General features: G+C 47.3%; 1 protein-coding gene and 1 long non-coding RNA gene across 3 annotated transcripts; both read right to left on the reverse strand.

Annotated features, from left to right (window-relative positions):
- Nucleotides 1-344: 344 nt before the first annotated feature.
- On the reverse strand, nucleotides 345-2,201 carry LOC306643768 (neuroplastin-like). The gene has a single exon (XM_079110019.1). The coding sequence runs from the start codon at nucleotides 2,184-2,186 to the stop codon at nucleotides 1,101-1,103; it is 1,086 nt and encodes a 361-aa protein (XP_078966145.1). The 5' UTR covers nucleotides 2,187-2,201; the 3' UTR covers nucleotides 345-1,100.
- A 9,777-nt stretch (nucleotides 2,202-11,978) lies between these two features.
- On the reverse strand, nucleotides 11,979-15,985 carry LOC306644063. 2 transcript variants are annotated; one of them, XR_013759157.1, is made up of 3 exons: nucleotides 15,033-15,985; nucleotides 14,704-14,916; nucleotides 11,979-12,231 (listed from the first exon to the last, which is right to left on the reverse strand). It is a non-coding gene; the product is annotated as an uncharacterized lncRNA (long non-coding RNA). The 2 variants fall into 2 exon arrangements; XR_013759158.1 differs by having other exon boundaries at nucleotides 11,990-12,231; nucleotides 14,704-14,912; nucleotides 15,050-15,981.
- Between the last annotated feature and the right edge of the window lie 1,090 nt (nucleotides 15,986-17,075).

Here is a 17,075-nt window from a genome sequence, read left to right on the forward strand (position 1 = left end):
GTATAAGTTGGAGGTGTGCTGGGCATGGACGGAGGATGTCCACGGGAAGCTTGTGCCTTCAGGAACTATGTTTTTTATTTTTATTTTTTATTTATTTATTTTTTTAAAAAACAGGTGAATTCACTTTTTTATACATCATTGCACTTCAACAGTTACACAAAACACAAGTACATGCATCTATAGTTACGTACCGCATGAGAACCTGGTCAGGTTATAAAATCTACCATCAATCATTAAATCAATGTGAAAAAATAGTATAACTAGAGTTGCATAGAATATCACCATGCTATAACATTTCAAGGTCATTGAAAACAAAAGAAATTATAAAAGTTTGCCTTGATCGAATATACAAGAATAAGGTTCAACATATCAGTGCAAAAGGATTTAAGAATTTACATGATTTAACAAAAGAAAAAAGTCACTTAAAAGCAATCATACATATATACTGCAATTCATTATATCCATTCAGTGGACTGTTCCATCTTCTTATTAAAGTTTTAGGTTAAGCCCTTAAAATTAAAGACTTCAGAATTTATAAATTACTTATCTTTATATACCATAACTGCACATTTCCTCATCTGACAACATACACTAAGGAATGAATATCAGCATTTTAAACATGAAACAAGCATTTACTTTATTTTGGATTTCTCCCACCCCCAAAAATATAAATATATATGTATATATTTATATATTGTATATATCTGTAGGTTTTGAGTACTTTACAAAAATGTATCACTAGATGGCAGCAATGCATTTTAGAGCTTTGCCAATGTTAACAGCTGCTTTAAGTAAAAAATGGCGCATGCATGATCTGCTCCTCAGAGGACCTTTTCACTTCTATTTAAATATTTTAACAAAGGAAAGAAAGCAACATTCACAGCACGTCAAGCCCAAATAGTTTACACCTTCTACATTGAAGCACTGTTTAAAATGTACCTGGCTAGGTCACCCTTACAGGAGAGGCTAAATAAGGCATGCTTTAGACGGTCATTGTGGTGTTGCTCACTTGAAAGGGGAGAACAAAGAGGTCCAAGCAGAAAATTTAGCAGGTCATGATGCCATCAGTTTCAGGAACCTAAAGATATTATAAGCAGTACTTAATTTGTGTTTCTCTGGCGCAAGTTTTTATCTTTATGATTGTTGGTAGAGTTGGTTTTCATTGGCCCAGCTGGTTCATCATCATCAGGAACCTCATCTGGCCTCTTCCTCTTCTCATACACAACAATGATCACTACAAGGATGATGATTTCAGCCAGAATTCCCAAGAAAGGCCAGAGTGGGGCCAGGTGGCTCCGTACCCTGAGGATGGTGAATACTGAGGCGGAGCCAATAGAGTTAGTAGCATTACATTCATACTCGCCAGGGTCTTCTGTGATCTGGAGGTTCATAATGCTCAACTCGGTATAATTTTCTTTGTTGATGATGAAGAAGCGCCCAGAGGTATTGACAATCTCTGTGAGCACACCATTCTCCTTCTTGCGCCAGATCCACTCTGGGTGGGGGTAGCCAACTGACTTGCAGTACATTATGGCATCCTGCCCTTCGTTCTCGTTCTCACTCCGTTTATGGCCAGTGATATCAGGAGCGGCTTTTACTTCAATGGTGGCATTTGCTTTAGGAGCGCTGACAAAATGATATACGCAGTGGTATTCGCCTGAATCTTCAGCTCTTGGCTTATTGATCCTGTATTCCATGTTGCTGGCATTCTTACGAGTGGCAGTCAGTTCTACCCCATTCTTTGTCCAGTAGCTGTATGTAAGGGTGTGAGAGCTGGAGGTGAGGTTACACTGCAAGGTGACAGGGAGGGCAGGGCTTTCTCGAATAATGACTTCTTCACTGGTGACAATTCTTGGCTTCTGAAGGACGCTTATGGTGGCCTGGGCTCGAATCCATGTTATGGAGGGGTTTTGCCTCAAGTCATTCCTCTTGGGGTCGTTGCTGGCCCTGCACTCGTAAGTCCCAGAGTCCTCCAAGGTGAGCAGGGTTATTCTCAGCACACTCACGCCGTTTGACCCGTAGGCGGTGTTTACGGTGACACGGCGCTTCCGAGCACCGTCCCACAGCTGTCTGAAAGACTCTGCCCGGTTGACTTCTGCGTACCACCACTGGATCTCTGGCGTGGGACTCCCGACCACGTCACAGTACAGCTCAAAGGCGTCCCCCGTGAGCTTAGTTTCTGACATGGGCGACTTGACAAACCCAGCAGAAATGCACCTCAAACAGCATCAAAGTAAGCAATCAGCTTGGAATAAACAGTAGTGCTCCTAGCCCTGTACTCAACCAATAACTCAAAGGCAGGGGCATTCTGAGCGGCGCCTGGCCCTGGGAGGAGGGAGCCAGAGACCAGCAACAACGAGAGGGCCAGGGCCAGGGCGCTGGGGAGCGACGGGCCCGACATCCTCCCTAGCAGAAGACCCAATGCCTAATGGGCCGGGCCCAAGCCGGGCCGGGAAGGGAGGGGAGGGAGGGAGGGGGCGGGCAAGCGCGCGAGGGAGTGAGCGAGGGAGGAAGCCGAGACTCTCTATTTTTTATCTTTTGAATCAGCTGATTCTTCATTTCCTCCTCATGATTCTCCTTTGCATTCAGAGTTTTTTCAAACCCAACTGAATTTAACTTTATGGGAGCAAGTGTCTCAGGCAATGAGACAAATATTTTTAAAACATCAGATGAGAAAAAGAAACGTGGAGCCCAATAATGCAAAACAATGTTTATAAGGTTGAAATCATGAAGTGGGAAGAATAACACAATTATTCTATCAGCACCTCTTGCTCTTGTAAACATTACTTAACACAAATGAAGAGGACTCCTCTGACAACAAAAATAGCTTCTTGGTAGCATACCCTTACCCCCAAATAGTTAATTTTACAATGAAAAAGAAAGGAAACTCTTGAGAAATTTTCAATTGTGATGACTTAGAACAAGTCTTCATTGGCTTACTAACTACTTTGGGCCAACTACTTGGGGTAACTTCATGGATATGAAGTTTGCAAAGCCTGATCAGGTCCAGGGGAGGACACTGGATAGGGAGGCCCAGCAGTCCCAGGGTGAACTGATTTACACTCCCATCATTGCACTTTGTTTCTGCAAATGACCCACCACGCTCTGGTTATTTTTCAGGCCACAGCACTCTTTCTTTGGCTGGTGACAGGAAAACAAAATTGTACAGATCCTGTTTGTAATGTACAGAAGTGATAAATATAAAGTTCATACCATCAATAGAGGCTCCTTCAGAGAGAACAATTCATATATTCAATCTGTTTCTTGTTATATTCTTGTTCTCTTTATGTTTCTTGATCTTGCGTTGTTGTTCTTCTTCTTCTACTTAATGATGTTCTTGTTCTTCATCTCCTCCTTCTGGTTGTGGTCTTCTTCATGTTCTTCTTCTTCATTTTTCCCTCCTTCAACTGCTTTTCCTTTATGTCCACCTACTCCTCTTCTTCTTGCTCCTTGTCCTTCCTTTATCTCTCTCCAGTGCCCATTTGCCAAGCTGTGAAGTGTTCTATTCCTTCACACGTTTCTGCCAGATATGACCTCTGTCCCAAAACACCTAAATGGTGTCCATTCACACGAGTGGGAAGATTGGAAGCCAGGTGCCTAAAGCAAGATTTCTTCATTCAAGAACTTTTCTCAAGTACTTGTCACTGTCCTGAAAGGCTGCCTAAATTGACAGCCAGGCGTTGCTTATCTCCTCTGCCCCTCATGGATATGAAGTTGGCAAAGCCTGATCAGGTCCAGGGGAGGACACTGGATAGCGAGGCCCAGCAGTCCCAGGGTGAACTGATTTACACTCCCATCATTGCACTTTGTTTCTACAAATAACCCACCATGCTCTGCTTGTTTTTCAGGCCACAGCACTCTTTCTTTGGCTGGTGAGTTGTCCTGAGCAGGAAGTCACTTCTCCCCACCATCTGGTGGACCCACTTATTCTTATGCTCCGACACAATCTGAAGCAGTTCAAAGTCCTCTGGATCCTCCTCATTGAGCAAATGTTCTTGTAAGGCCCTGCGTATGACCGTGGGTGCCCTATCCTGGCAGGTCACCTAATCAGGGTTGGAGAAACTCATCAGAGAATGAGTTTTGGAGTAGCCACCCAGAGGACAATGGTCAAAGTCATTCAGGAGACAGCTTAGCTCTTAATACAAGGGCACCATGTGTTACCATGCTACCTGGGGCCTTTGAGAGTTCATGTGGGATCTTCCTATGAGCTTCCAGCCCCATCCTGGTACAACAGTCAGGTTGTCCCTGCTATGTCCTTCTGATAAAAGGGTGCAAATACCTAACAGCCTCTCTACAGACACACTTGGCCCAACAAGATGGGAGGAATGGTCCAGTTTGCTCCTGTATCCCATCTCTGCTCTGAGAATCATGATCCCTTTGTGGGTGGTCCAGGCAGGAACCATACACCCCTTAGTCCTGACAGACAATGTATAAAACAGACTCAGCAACTAGAGTATGCTTGTGACTCTTTTATGATAGCCAGGAGACTGTTGGGCTCCATGGCCTCATTGCTCGATGTGGTGCAATGCGGTATGGACCCCACTGAGGCAATGTTTGAACAGGGCTCCTCTGTCACTGGACACGTGGAGAGTTAGGGCTTACACCCCACACCCAGAAAAATTCTGCAAAGGGAGCTGCTACCTCCCTATTTAGGTCTGTGCAAAGTATGACACTCATGTTTTCTTGAAAAGCCCCCGTTGTCTGTGACCTGCAATAACCTGACCTCATCATGCTGAGGAGGATCCCTCCCATCCCACATATGCCTTCCAGCACACAGGAGCTACGACTGCTTCATCCTCTGCACAAACCTCCAAGGGTCCAACTCACTCTAGACACCAGGCTTCAGAGAGTGCAGCCAGCACCCTGTGCGTTCCTCTGCCCTCATCTGAGCACAGCCCTTACCCCTGCACTTCCAGACTACAAACCCCACACCCTGCAGGCCCGCTCACACCTGGAGCTGGGGCAAGCTGCTCTCCCTCATCTCAGGTCAGCTTCTTAACACTGACCTCTGTCTTCAATCGTATTTGACCTTCCAGAAGCTCTAATTCACGAAGGCAGGCCTAGGGCAAGCTATGTCCTCTGCCTTCCCCAGTGAGGGCACCCAGGGGATCCCCTGCTGAATGGCTCACCACGATGCTCTTATACTCCGTTCGCCTTTGATTTTCTAGATGGACATGAATGGAGCAGCTGTCTCCCACTCGCTGGTTGTACAGAGGTACCGTGGAGCTCGGAGCAGAGACCCCGGAGGAACTGGACTTGAGCTCTGCCTCTGGGGATGGTGCTGCTCCTTCACTGGCCACCAGAGCAGCTCCTGGAAGAGGCTCTAGCCCTGGGGTGGGCATTGGAAGTGAGCCTGTAGCTAGAGGAGAAAAGATTCCAACATGACAGCCTGGCCATGAACTTTGCAAAAGCAGACAATCCACACTGTCTGCCACGAAGATCTCAGCCACTGAGCCCACGCTGGACCTCTTCCTAGACAGGGGCATGGCCTGAGTGGACAATGGCTTCTCCTTGTCCCCAGCCCAACACCAGCCATACAGATTCCACCCTTGGGACCAAACTCTGACCTCTCTAGACCTTATGTACACACCCCGGGGGGCTCCTGGCACTCAGGCTCTGCCTGGCTGGACTTGCCATCCTCCAGCTGGGCCAGCAGGTAGCGTGCTTGGCGCTCCAGATTCATGCCTCCCATGTACAGTTGCAGGTAAGGCAGCAGCAGCTGGAGAATCCTGAGGCCTGGAGGCTGATGGAAAGCCTGGCTGTACTGCTCCATCCAGGCACCCGGGTTGCTGGGCACGGCACTGTGAGCAAGCAGGTGTGCAGTCAGCAGAAGCCTCGACGCTGTCACCCCACAGCCCCCACCACCAAAACTGGCCTTGGCAGCCTCTGCCTTTCCTGTCTCTGCACAGGCCAGTCCACCACAGCCAAGACACGGTGGCTGTACAGTGACAGGACAACTCTCTGGACAAAATCTTACACCCAAAGACGTTTAGAACCATGGCATGACCAGCTCTCCCATTCTCAGGGGAGGCCACACACTCTTGTTTGCGACATGCTCTCCAACCTGACAGGCAACACCCAGAAGGGTCTGTGCTCAGGTCCATTACTAGCAGGCTCCAGGGACACCTCATTCCCTGGCTTGGACTGCTTTGCTTCCTTATTCTCTGAGAGCTCTCACTGAGTTCCCCCGAGAATCAAGTGATCTGTCCTTTTCAAAGAGTGAAGACTATATCTTTGTGGCCCTGGGAGAGGACAGGGAGGGAAAGTCACACTGGGATGAGGTATGGTGGGATCAATTGTCCTAGGAGATTCCTCTGAGGCTAGAGTTTCCCCTCAGTTCCTGGATGACCATGAGTCCCCCTAGAGCTCTCTGCCTTCCTCCTCCTACAGTCGAGGCCCAGACCTTTGACTGCATGCACCCAACAAAATTGCAGGAACCAGGGTTTGCTCAGCCTTCCCAAGTCCAATAACCTGGCAGCTTCCTACTCTGGAAACAGCAGCCCTCACTTTTGGCCACATTCCACCTCATGTTGGCGATGGTCTCTTGGTCTACTATGTTCATTGGGGTAGGACAAGATGCAGTCCTGTCTCAAGGAGGAACGGACGGTGACACACGCAGAAAGTCTACTTCTGATACCATCAAGATACAAGAGAGCAGATTTTTACATTTTCAACTGAATTGTCATCATTCCTTTCAACATGTCTTCCCACAGTGGGTGCTTTCTCTATGTTCATGCAAGCGGGAGCCCAAACATCTGCTTCCCACATATCTCAGTGGTCATGGGAGCTGCCAGCCCCCAACTCCTGTCTGGCTGTAACTAAGAAGGGAAGTTCTGCAGCACTTTGGAATCTGGAACATCCTTTCTAATGCAAAAGCGCTTTCCCCAAGGCCTAAAGAAAGTCAGGCCCCTAGCACAGAGCTTCTCCATGCAGGAAGGGAACAAGCAACCAGAAAGAAACCCCAGGCCTCACTGAGCCCACCTTGAGCTGAGTCCACACCCTCAAACAGCAGAGCCCAATGTGTGTAGGCTGCTGCACACGCCTCTGTGGACCAGGTGGTGAGAGAGGGTGCTTTTGTCTGCCTGAGAAGGCGAGGTCACTCCCCACCGCCACCCACTTGGTGCTGACAGTATACTATGAGCTTGATCCTCTGATCCCCCTAGGTCTCACACAGCATTTGGTTCTCTGAGAGATACATGGCTTCCTCAAGACCCAAGCATGAGGAGACGGTACACTTGGTCTCGGAGGGATGGTCTTTCCTTGGGAAGAGCAGCTCCAGCACCTGCTGGCTGGTGATGAAACCTGAGTAAATAGACCTGAAGGTGCTGCCCCAGTCGGGGTTGCTACCAAAGGAGACAGGCACCAGCTGGTTCATGAGCTCTGCCTCTCTGTTACCTTCAAGGGTCTCTATCCCATAGGGCTCATCCGCGTTTGGAACCAGATCATTTTCACCCTGGTTTGGGACCAAGAATGGTGGGATCAAAAATGGAAATGGTGGCAAACAGAAAAATGCTTTATCCCAATATAATGAATAGCAGAATGGGCACACACACACACACACACACACACACACACACACACACACACACAGCCAGAGTGTGAGTGGTGGGCCATTCATGAGGGATCCTAAATGAGGGCCTGCTCTGCTCACCTGTCCTGTGCTGCTTAGTGGTGCTGTTGAGCTTCTCTGGGAAAGTGTCCCCAGACTCTGGGGTCTAGGACAAAACCTTTCCCCCTCTTCCCACACAAGAGCACGGTGGTCCCCCTGAGATTCCTGGGGGCCTGAGGCTCGACATTTTTTGAAACAACAAGAGAACATTCCTCTCGCTCCAGTGTCTCCAACCAACTGAGCTGGGCCGGGTTGCTCAGTGAAGTGGGTGCCTGGTTACCAGGGTTCCATGTTCCATTTGAGGCACTGAGGTCACGTCCTGTGCTGCCTCTACCCGAGCCTCTTATTCACACAAGGCTACTCCCAAACCACAAGGGCTGCTGCTTGCTTCCACCTCAACCCACATCAAGTGCACAACTGAACACATGTTCACCAACAACTACACCCACCAGACCCTGCCCACCTTGGCTCCCAATAGAGTTCCAGCATGAGGATTCAAATCTGAATTCACACACAGACCCTCCTTCTCACCAGCTCTGTGACGCTGGACCAAACTTTGTGCCTCTCTTGAGTTCCCTTGTGTCCCCATTCATTACAGGGTATGGATGTAGCCTTTGATTTCTAGGATGTCATTGGATATATTTGCCCATAAATACCTGGACTATCTCTGAAAACAATAGACAGGACTCGTAGGTTATGAAGGCAAAAACTTAGAAATGGTACAATCACAAGAAGGGGACAGACAAAGAATGCACCCCAACTCAATCAGGCTGTGTCCCACATAGGATTCTGGACAAGGTTGGTCCCTTTTGGCTGCTGTTCCCACTCTGCACCATGACAAGCTGGAGCGGATGGAGATTCAGAGGCCGACCTCTCTGGCACAGACCGCCCAAGGCCTCTCATGAGCCTTCAAATTGCCCAAGTGCCTCTTCAAAGGCTCGGAGGTGGGGGCCTCACAAATACTCTGCGGTACCACAGCACCCTGCTGCCCAAAGCCAGTGCACCCTCTCCTGGAGGTGGATCAGACGCTGTCTCTGGATCCATGGGACTAGAAGCTGGCTATGGTGACGGCATATCATCTCCAGGATGGAGTTCTGGGGAGCCTATGGCTTCTGTGTGGATCCCTAGCTCCAGCATTGCTTCCCTGTCTCACTTTCATTCTTGATCCAGGCAATCAACATTCATCCATCATGAGCTGTCCTGTGGACACAGTCCTGTGAGAAAGACATGACAGTGTCCCATCCTCCCATCAGAGAACCACTGAGGCTCAGCCAAACTGGGTCCTCCCAAGAACACAGGCATGAGCCCAGAGGCAGATCCTCCCAGCTGAGCCTCAAAGGAGGCTGTAGTCCAGGCTCCTGAAAAGAGAGGTGTCCAGCTGAGCCACCTTGGATGCAGGTGCACAGAAACTGACCTCATCAATGCCTGTAGTTGTCAGTCATGACCTAGAGGGCTGGTGTTTCAGAATCGCGGACATCAAGGCAGCCTCCACGCTTTGGGGTGTGCACTAGCCTATCCCTCTCTGCCTGGACCCTCCAAACCACATTGGCCATGAATCCAACCTCCTCCTGTGACCAAACTCAATCCTGTTTCCCAGTTTCTGTATGGCCACGCCTTCCCCAACACACTGCTCCCAAAATGGGCAGGGCCAACCCCCTCGTGTCATTCTGGTTCCAGAGGCAACGCTGCCCCACTGAGCTCACCCCCCTGACACCCCAGTGACTCCTGCTTTCCTTGTCACACCTGATCCTATTTTGGTCTTGGCTATTGCTCTTTTCTTCCATGTGCATTTGCTTTCAGGTTTTGCATATCTGCAGCCACCACAGGGTAGAACTCATGGTGGTGACTGAGTCACGTCCATGCTGACAGGACCCTTGGATGGGTAACTGCCAGATCACAGTCATGAGTGAACAGAAGAGAATTCATTGGAAAGCTCTGTCTGAGTGGCTTCTTTTATCCAGAAATGCTGGTGATGGGAGGACCCATGACATGGATGCTGTGGACAAAGCAAGACCACAGGCTCTCTTCCCTGGGTCCAATTGCTCTACTACAATGGAGAGCAGTGAAATTCCTGGTGCTGAAACCAGCCCCGTACCCCAGAAAGGACACTGCTCTCAAAACCTTGACCCGAGTGTGGGTGTCCTAGGTAATGAGGTTTCAGGTTCCCAGGTGCAAAATTAAGTCCTCTCAAATCCAGGGGCAATATCAGTCTCCACTGTCCCCTCTTCTCTTGGCTGGTCCCAGGGAGTCCATACCCTAACCATGGTCAGTACCCTAGTCCATTCCAAAATGAGGACCATTGAGTTCCAAAGAGGACTGCCTCTGAGATACTCAGTGTACCGACGCCCTGTACTGAACCCATGTCCCTATTCCCCCAAGACCCCAAGATGATTTCTCTTCAGGAAACCCAGGAAAGGGAGAGTACTTTCTAAAGACCCAAGGACATTAGTGGGTGATGGATGGATGGAAGAATGGAGAGCTATGGCCACCAGAAAATTCTGGGAACATGTATGTCCTTGGGTCACAGGCCCATGCACCTTTTTGCCCCCACCAATTTTCTTCTTCTTCTTTTTTTTTTTAAACAGAAGCGAGGCTTTCTCTTAGAATGCTCCTGAACACAAAGGGGGCCTCATATTCAACAGGAAAAAGGTGACCAATGGACCTCCCACTGTCTATTCATGAACACTCTGGGGCATCTTCCACCTGTGAAGGCTTTGGGAAGCATGGAGACACCCCAGCCACCACCAGCACACCATTTCTAAACCTCAAAACCGCCCCTGCCTGAACTCTCCATTCCACTCTGTACTCTGTCCTCCCGAGCCATCTGCCTTGATCAATCCTCCCTCTCTGCTTCCTCAGTCTCTTGATTGTCCTGATGTGATTTGAACATGGATCCCAGGGTGCTTGTGGCCACCCCAACCTGCTATGGTCAACTGTTCATGTCCCACTAAGAGATGGTGACACTGTGGACTATGTCTGGGTAGCTCTGGATGATGTGCAGCCCACCCTCCAGGGTTTGATTTTCAAGGAAATGAGTGCAGAGGGAGCCAAGAGGGTTCTGCAAGGTAGAGAAATGTGGCAACGCACTGAGCCTCAACAGATGCTCAGGACTCTGGGATCAGATGGTGTGACATGGGCTTGCTGGGGGCCCTGAAAAAAGCCCATTCACTCTGCAGAGACAGTGGACTCCCTCAGTGCTCATCCTGCTGCTGTGCTTCTCAGAGCCCCGGGATGCCCCAGGTGTGTGGAGGTGGGGAAGCCACACGCCATCCCAGGTGCTCCTCAGCAACTCCACCTGGACTTGAAGCACACACATCTGCATCAGGTGTCAGCACAACAATGTTTCCCTGCCTCCCAGCACAAAAGTGCTCTTAAAGACAGGTTCCAACGGCTCTGGACTAGCCCTTTCCTCTGGGATGCCTGACTCTTAGTATTTAGGAGGCCACACCAGTTGTCAGCTCCTAGGCTGGGCCCACAGAGGCCAGGACAATCTAGGCATTGTCACACTTCTAGTCTATCATGACCCACGACACAACACCTGGCTAGACAAAAGGGTCCTCTCCACCACTGGGATGGCCCCTCCTACCACCTCAGGGCTCATCCTCCAAGCACCTCCAGAACCCACCATGCACACGGCATTGGTGCACATTGTTCTGCAAAGACCTGGAGGATGGGGGAACCCAGAGGCTGGGATCCAATACCCTAGATCCTGGGGTCACAGCTGCCCACTGACATGGACACACAGCTCATGTGCATAGTCACCACTACCTGAGACCCAGACTGAGACACCTGCAGAATTGGCAGTAGACCTGGATCCCCAGGACTGGGGGTGAGCCGTACCCTTTTGAAAATGATGTTGTCCAAGAAAGACAAATTTTGTAGGATTTAACTCAGATTCCCAATAATCTGGTTCATAAAAACGTAAAGAAGAATGTTCCTTTTTTGGGCGTGTGGAAGGGATTCAAAATCAGTCTGGTGGAAGGGCATGTCCACCTGAGATCTGGAGAGGGACAGTGTAATGTCTAGACAGCAACATGCCTATGCTTAAAGCCTCTGAATTAAAAAGGGATGTTTGGTGTATTTTACCAGAATTTAAAAATAAGGGAATTGCTGATCCAATCTCAAAGGACTGTGTGTGTTGTGATGGCAGAATACAGGAAAGTGGGTAATTTATACCACAAGTTTTATTTCTCAAATTCTGGAGGCTGCAAGTCAGGTACCCACATCTGAAAACGTTCTTGTGTCCTCCTGTGGCAGAAGGTAAAACAGGAACAAGGATTTCTTTAAGTAGCCCCTTCCCAAAGGAGGAGACTCCATGGCCTGATCATGTCTTCAAGTTCCCACATCATATGGGAGAAAAAACAAAATGAAATTCATGCTTCCCAGATCATCCAAACTTACTGAAATGATTCAGAATGTGTGCAAAATGTCACAAGACATGATCTTGTTATAAAACAAGAGATAAACTTACAACAGGGGAGAGGGCTCCCTTCTCTGCTCCTGGTCGCGGTGTGGGATGTGGTCTTTCAAGCCCTCATTGAGGTTCTGCACACCACCTCCTACTGCCCACCTACCGCATTCCCATGGGGTGACTCACAGTGAAGCCCTGAAGGTTCTCAAGTCTGGAAATCAGAAACATCACAGGAAATACATGGGAGGTCTGTTCCAAGTGCACAGAGAACGCCATAGTCCTCACATGCTCAAGTCTCCTTTAAGAATGCCAGAGTATTTCCATATCTTCTACCTGTATTGATGCTTCTGACACCTACTACAATAAAATGGCAATGTAATTCTCCATAACCCTGTATGATCTAGGAAACAATGACAAGTAACTGTCCATAGAGATACGATATCTTCTCTGATAGTTTTGATTTGCAGCTGCTGGGACTGTGGAAGGAGGAAGATGGGCACAGGGCCAACTGCATTTTCTTGCTTTGCATCCAGGGGAGGAAAAACTGCAGCCAAGATGAGGGTTTATAGGAGCTGATACCCTTTAAGTCAACATCTGGACACATCTGGTCTTTAGGCCTGTAAACCTTCAAGGAGAGGATTCAAGCACCTGCCTACTAAAGAAAGAATCCAAAATAACAACTTACTTCAAAGGGTATCAAGCATTGGGTTTTCAGAAGGGAAGGGGTCAGTCCACTTTCTAGGACACGTGGCACAGGTCAGAGAGTAGCTCAAATGCAAAGCTCTGCAGAGCCCATGGGGAACACTGCAGAGTGTTGGTGTTTTCAGAGAGAGTGAATTGGCAGGTCACTAGATCCTCTCAGCCAGGAAGACAAAACCTACCATGACACCAATTAGGACAAGGGGTACCAGGAAGCCTCAGTGGGGAAAGCTCTGAAATAAGGCCAGTATACTTGAGAGAAGAATGTCCCCTGAAAATTCTCATTCACCCAAAGTGGGTGTGAGCTTGTGGGGAAACAGTCTTTGCACACTGATCACACTAAGGAGAGGTCACATGAAGGAACACAGTTTAAACAGGTCCCAAATCCAATGTCTGCAATTCTTGTAGAAATGGGAGTTTGGACAAAGAGACCCAGGGAGGCTCGGGTAAACAGGCTGTGTGAGGTCTGAGACAGAGACTGGATGGTCCAGAAAGGAGAAACAGATTGTGGGCATAGCAGGAGAGTGGGCAAGAGCTGGGAGAGTTGGGGAGGACACTCCCTGGGAACCCTGTGTGGGAGTGTGGCACTGGGAGATCCCACACCTCTTGCCTGGAACCTCTAGAACTGGATGGAAGGCCTCTCTTCTGTTGTATGGCACCTGGTTTGCAGGGTTTGCTGGAGCAGCCTAGGACCTGCCTGCACCAGGCCTGCAGTATGCTGGCCATGCAATTCAGATCTGGGCCACAGACACACTCCAATGACTGCACGGTGTCAGTCATGAGGCATGAAAAGTGCCAAGTCAGCCCACATGGGGAAAGAGCTAGGCACACACTGCGGGGGCTGGTGCCTGTGTTACTTGGATCAAACAGTTTACCGGAAAGAACCCTCTGATCGACCTGTGATGAAGCCATAGATAGGCATTGGCTGGAAAGCATTCACATCCTGAACACATTCTTCACTTCAAAACACTGAGAATGACTGATATTCATTTCTTGTGACTTTGCTCTCCAGCAAATTTTTCTTCAAAAATTCAAAGGAGCAACTCATAGAAGCACAAAGGGATGTTAATTACAGGTGCTTAGTGTAAAAAAATAGGACTGTTATTTGTTGTGTTTTCTATATTTTAAATGAAATTTCTCCACATTACTTCCACAAACATCCAAATGGGAATGTTGAAGACATTCCAAATTGGACGAGAACGTACACTTGCCAAAGAGGCTGTGTCAAGAATTTTGACACTCCAAATGTAGTGTGTGTTTCAGAGACAGTCATAGCTTAAATGAGGGAGTCCTGCAAAATACATTAGAAAGATCAGTGTTCTAGCCCTACCATGCAATTGGTGTGACCTTGAATGAGTGACGAAGTCTTAGCAACCATCATCACTAAGAACTAAGTCAATGAATAAAGGTCCTCAAGTGTGCAGTTACAAAATGTGTGATAAGAATGGAGGAGGAAGGGTGGGAGAATTCTCCCACTCAAACAAAATTAGGAAAGGTTGTACCAGTTATGAGGCTGCTGGGGGGCCTAGAATCTGGCCACACAATGGGATTCCAAACCTCAGATTCACTGAGCCCAGGTCACAAGAGCAGGCTATAGTCCAGGGACACTGGAGAGGCCCAATGGCAATGGAGGTTGAGAGTAACAAGGTCCCTGCCTGGACCCTTAACCCCCTACTCTAAGCAGGGCTGGACGAGGATGTCAGAGACCAGCCACACCAATAGGCCTTCAGAAGAACACTGAGTGGCTGCAGCCTGCATCGGGCTCACTGAATCAGGGTGATGCTCTCACAAAGCAAGAGCACTGCCTGCAATTTGAGTAGAAGCTCACATACTCAAGGCAGAATGGCTGGATTGAGCAATGTGCTGAGGAATGAAATACATGATTAACATGCAAACTAATTATGGCTCTTCCACATCATCAGGGGTTCTGATTCATTCCATTAAAAAGATTGGGAAATGGCTTCTAAATATGTTGGGGACTCACCTGTATGTAGGACTTTCAGGAAAAATGTGATAAAATACCATGAAGCAGCTCTTCTCTCTTCTAAAACCCATCTGCAATGCAAGGTACCTGCGGTATACCTGCAGCTCAGTTCTTCCTGCTCAAGTCTTCTTGAAATGAATCATGAATGCTTCTTCTGAAGTGAAGCAGATGCCTGGATTCCCAGGTGCACAGGTGTTTGAAGGCACTTTCTTCCTGAAAACCAAAGAAGAAAAAATAGTTCATTAGTGAGGCAGAGTTCATTTTCAACGATCTCTCCTCCCAGGAACCTTCCACATGACCGTTTCCACACTCATGGAACAATGCTTTACATGCTCTAAGGGCAGACGCCATGATTCTGATGACCAGGCAGTCACCTTGAAGAACTTGAAGAGCGCAGCCAGAACTGCAGAAGGCACACCAAGGATCTTGAGCACAGCTGCTAGAAAACAAGAGCTCAACTTCAGTACTGACTTCCTGCCACTCACCAAGTACAATATTAGTGTCAAGCATAATATGCACACATCCAAGCAGCAGGCGACACCCAGCATCCATTCATACAAGTGGGAAACATCTGCACTGGAATAACTATCTTATCCTTATTCACAAACATGATGAGGAAAAGAATAAAATGGATAGAAGACTTCTCATTTCACTATCACATACCTGCTGTAATTCCCTATAAATAATACCCCCCAAAGAAAAAGTGTGTCAGAGATTTGTCAAGTTTTCAATGGAGGACACTTAAAACACTGTGTTCTTTAATGAATATTTCTGTGTGCTATAGTCCTGCCTAATGCTCTTTTAGAAAGGAGCACACACAATAGAATCTTTTAATATCTAACATTTGCTTATAAATATTACTGGCTGTGTCAGGCATGGCTAAGTGAAAGATGGGACTTGTGATGATCAGAGAGTGCAATGTTGTAGCACGTGGGTCCCCCGTTCATATACGGCATGTGGTAACTATGGAAGCCGGGGAGGTAACAGGAGTGGGAAAGCTGACTAAGCAGATGACCTCAGGGATACTGAGGGAGGGATATGCCAAACTGAAGACCAGGTTCCACCTAACCATTGGTAGGTTGGCTCTAGATCTTCTGCTTTTAAAAATGGTGAAAAAATTCATCATTAATGGAAAAATACCTAAAATCTAAAAGTGGGTCATTCAAATGGCATCCAATTACACATCTGATATAATGGTCTGCCAATTTGTGAATTTTGTTCAAAAAACCACATGATGACACATCAAAAGATAAAACCTTCCTCTTCCCCACCATGCCTACAAATATGTTTTACTTGGCTCAGATGCAAATAACTTTGAATAGAATTTTTGATTTCTGAATGAACCTATTAAATATATGACACAAGTCACAAGGTTTTTCTTTATAAAATATTCTGCCATTTTTTCAGCCTCACACATAAAATGCCTCACAAAATATATGTCAGGAATGACCCAAAGGATGAGAAAATGGCTAGGAATCATTCTTAAATGTACACATATAGCCTGAAGTTTAGGAAAAGGAACGAATACATTGCCTGTTCAAGATTGCACTCAGGCTGCAGGAGTCTGGATGGCTATCCCACAGTGATGGCTCCACGTCACTGAACAGTCCCAGCTTTCCTCAGAAACCTGATGCACAGCCAGAAACCTCAGTTGGATGGCACCTAAATGGCAGCCTAAAACAATTATCAACTTATTTGACCCATTAATTAATATATACAACTTTACCACTTCAACCAAATCACAGAAAATTGTAAACAGATAATCATTTGCATTGCTACCTTTATTTCCTTTCATTACTAAAAGACGATCAATTCCACACTTCTTAGAATGTCTAAGATCCTGATGATATATTTTATCTCAGTCTATGTCATGGCTTCATTATTTTATTATTTTGTAAATAATAAAATATAACTTTGTGTTTTGACTCTATCATCCAACACTTTTCTTCTCACACTGGTACACCAATTTCTGTGCTTACTTACTGTTTAGGAATTTTACTAATTGAAGTTCTAGAGGACCTGATAATGCTTGTGATGGACAAACTATCCCACATACTCCAGAGAACGTTCATGAGCGGAAAGAAAAAAGTAGTCAAGTAGAGGAATGGACATGGGGATCAGGAGGAACCTCATTTTCACAAGAGAAAATCCCCCCAAAGTGAAAAGCATTTGAAGACATGTTAAGAAAAAATACCAGTGAAAACAGTGTGCTGTCACTTTGTATCCACTATGCATGGAAAGGTAGAAAGCTAGATGATAGAAGGCAGGCCACATGTGGACACTCTGAGATATTCAGAAGAGCCACCTGGAAGTGCTTAGTCAAAAAAGTAAACATAAATTTTTGATCCAGAAATTCCACCTGTGGGTACACC

Source organism: Sciurus vulgaris, assembly GCF_902686455.1.
Source record: "Sciurus vulgaris genome assembly, chromosome: 14".
Lineage (NCBI taxonomy): Eukaryota > Metazoa > Chordata > Mammalia > Rodentia > Sciuridae > Sciurus > Sciurus vulgaris.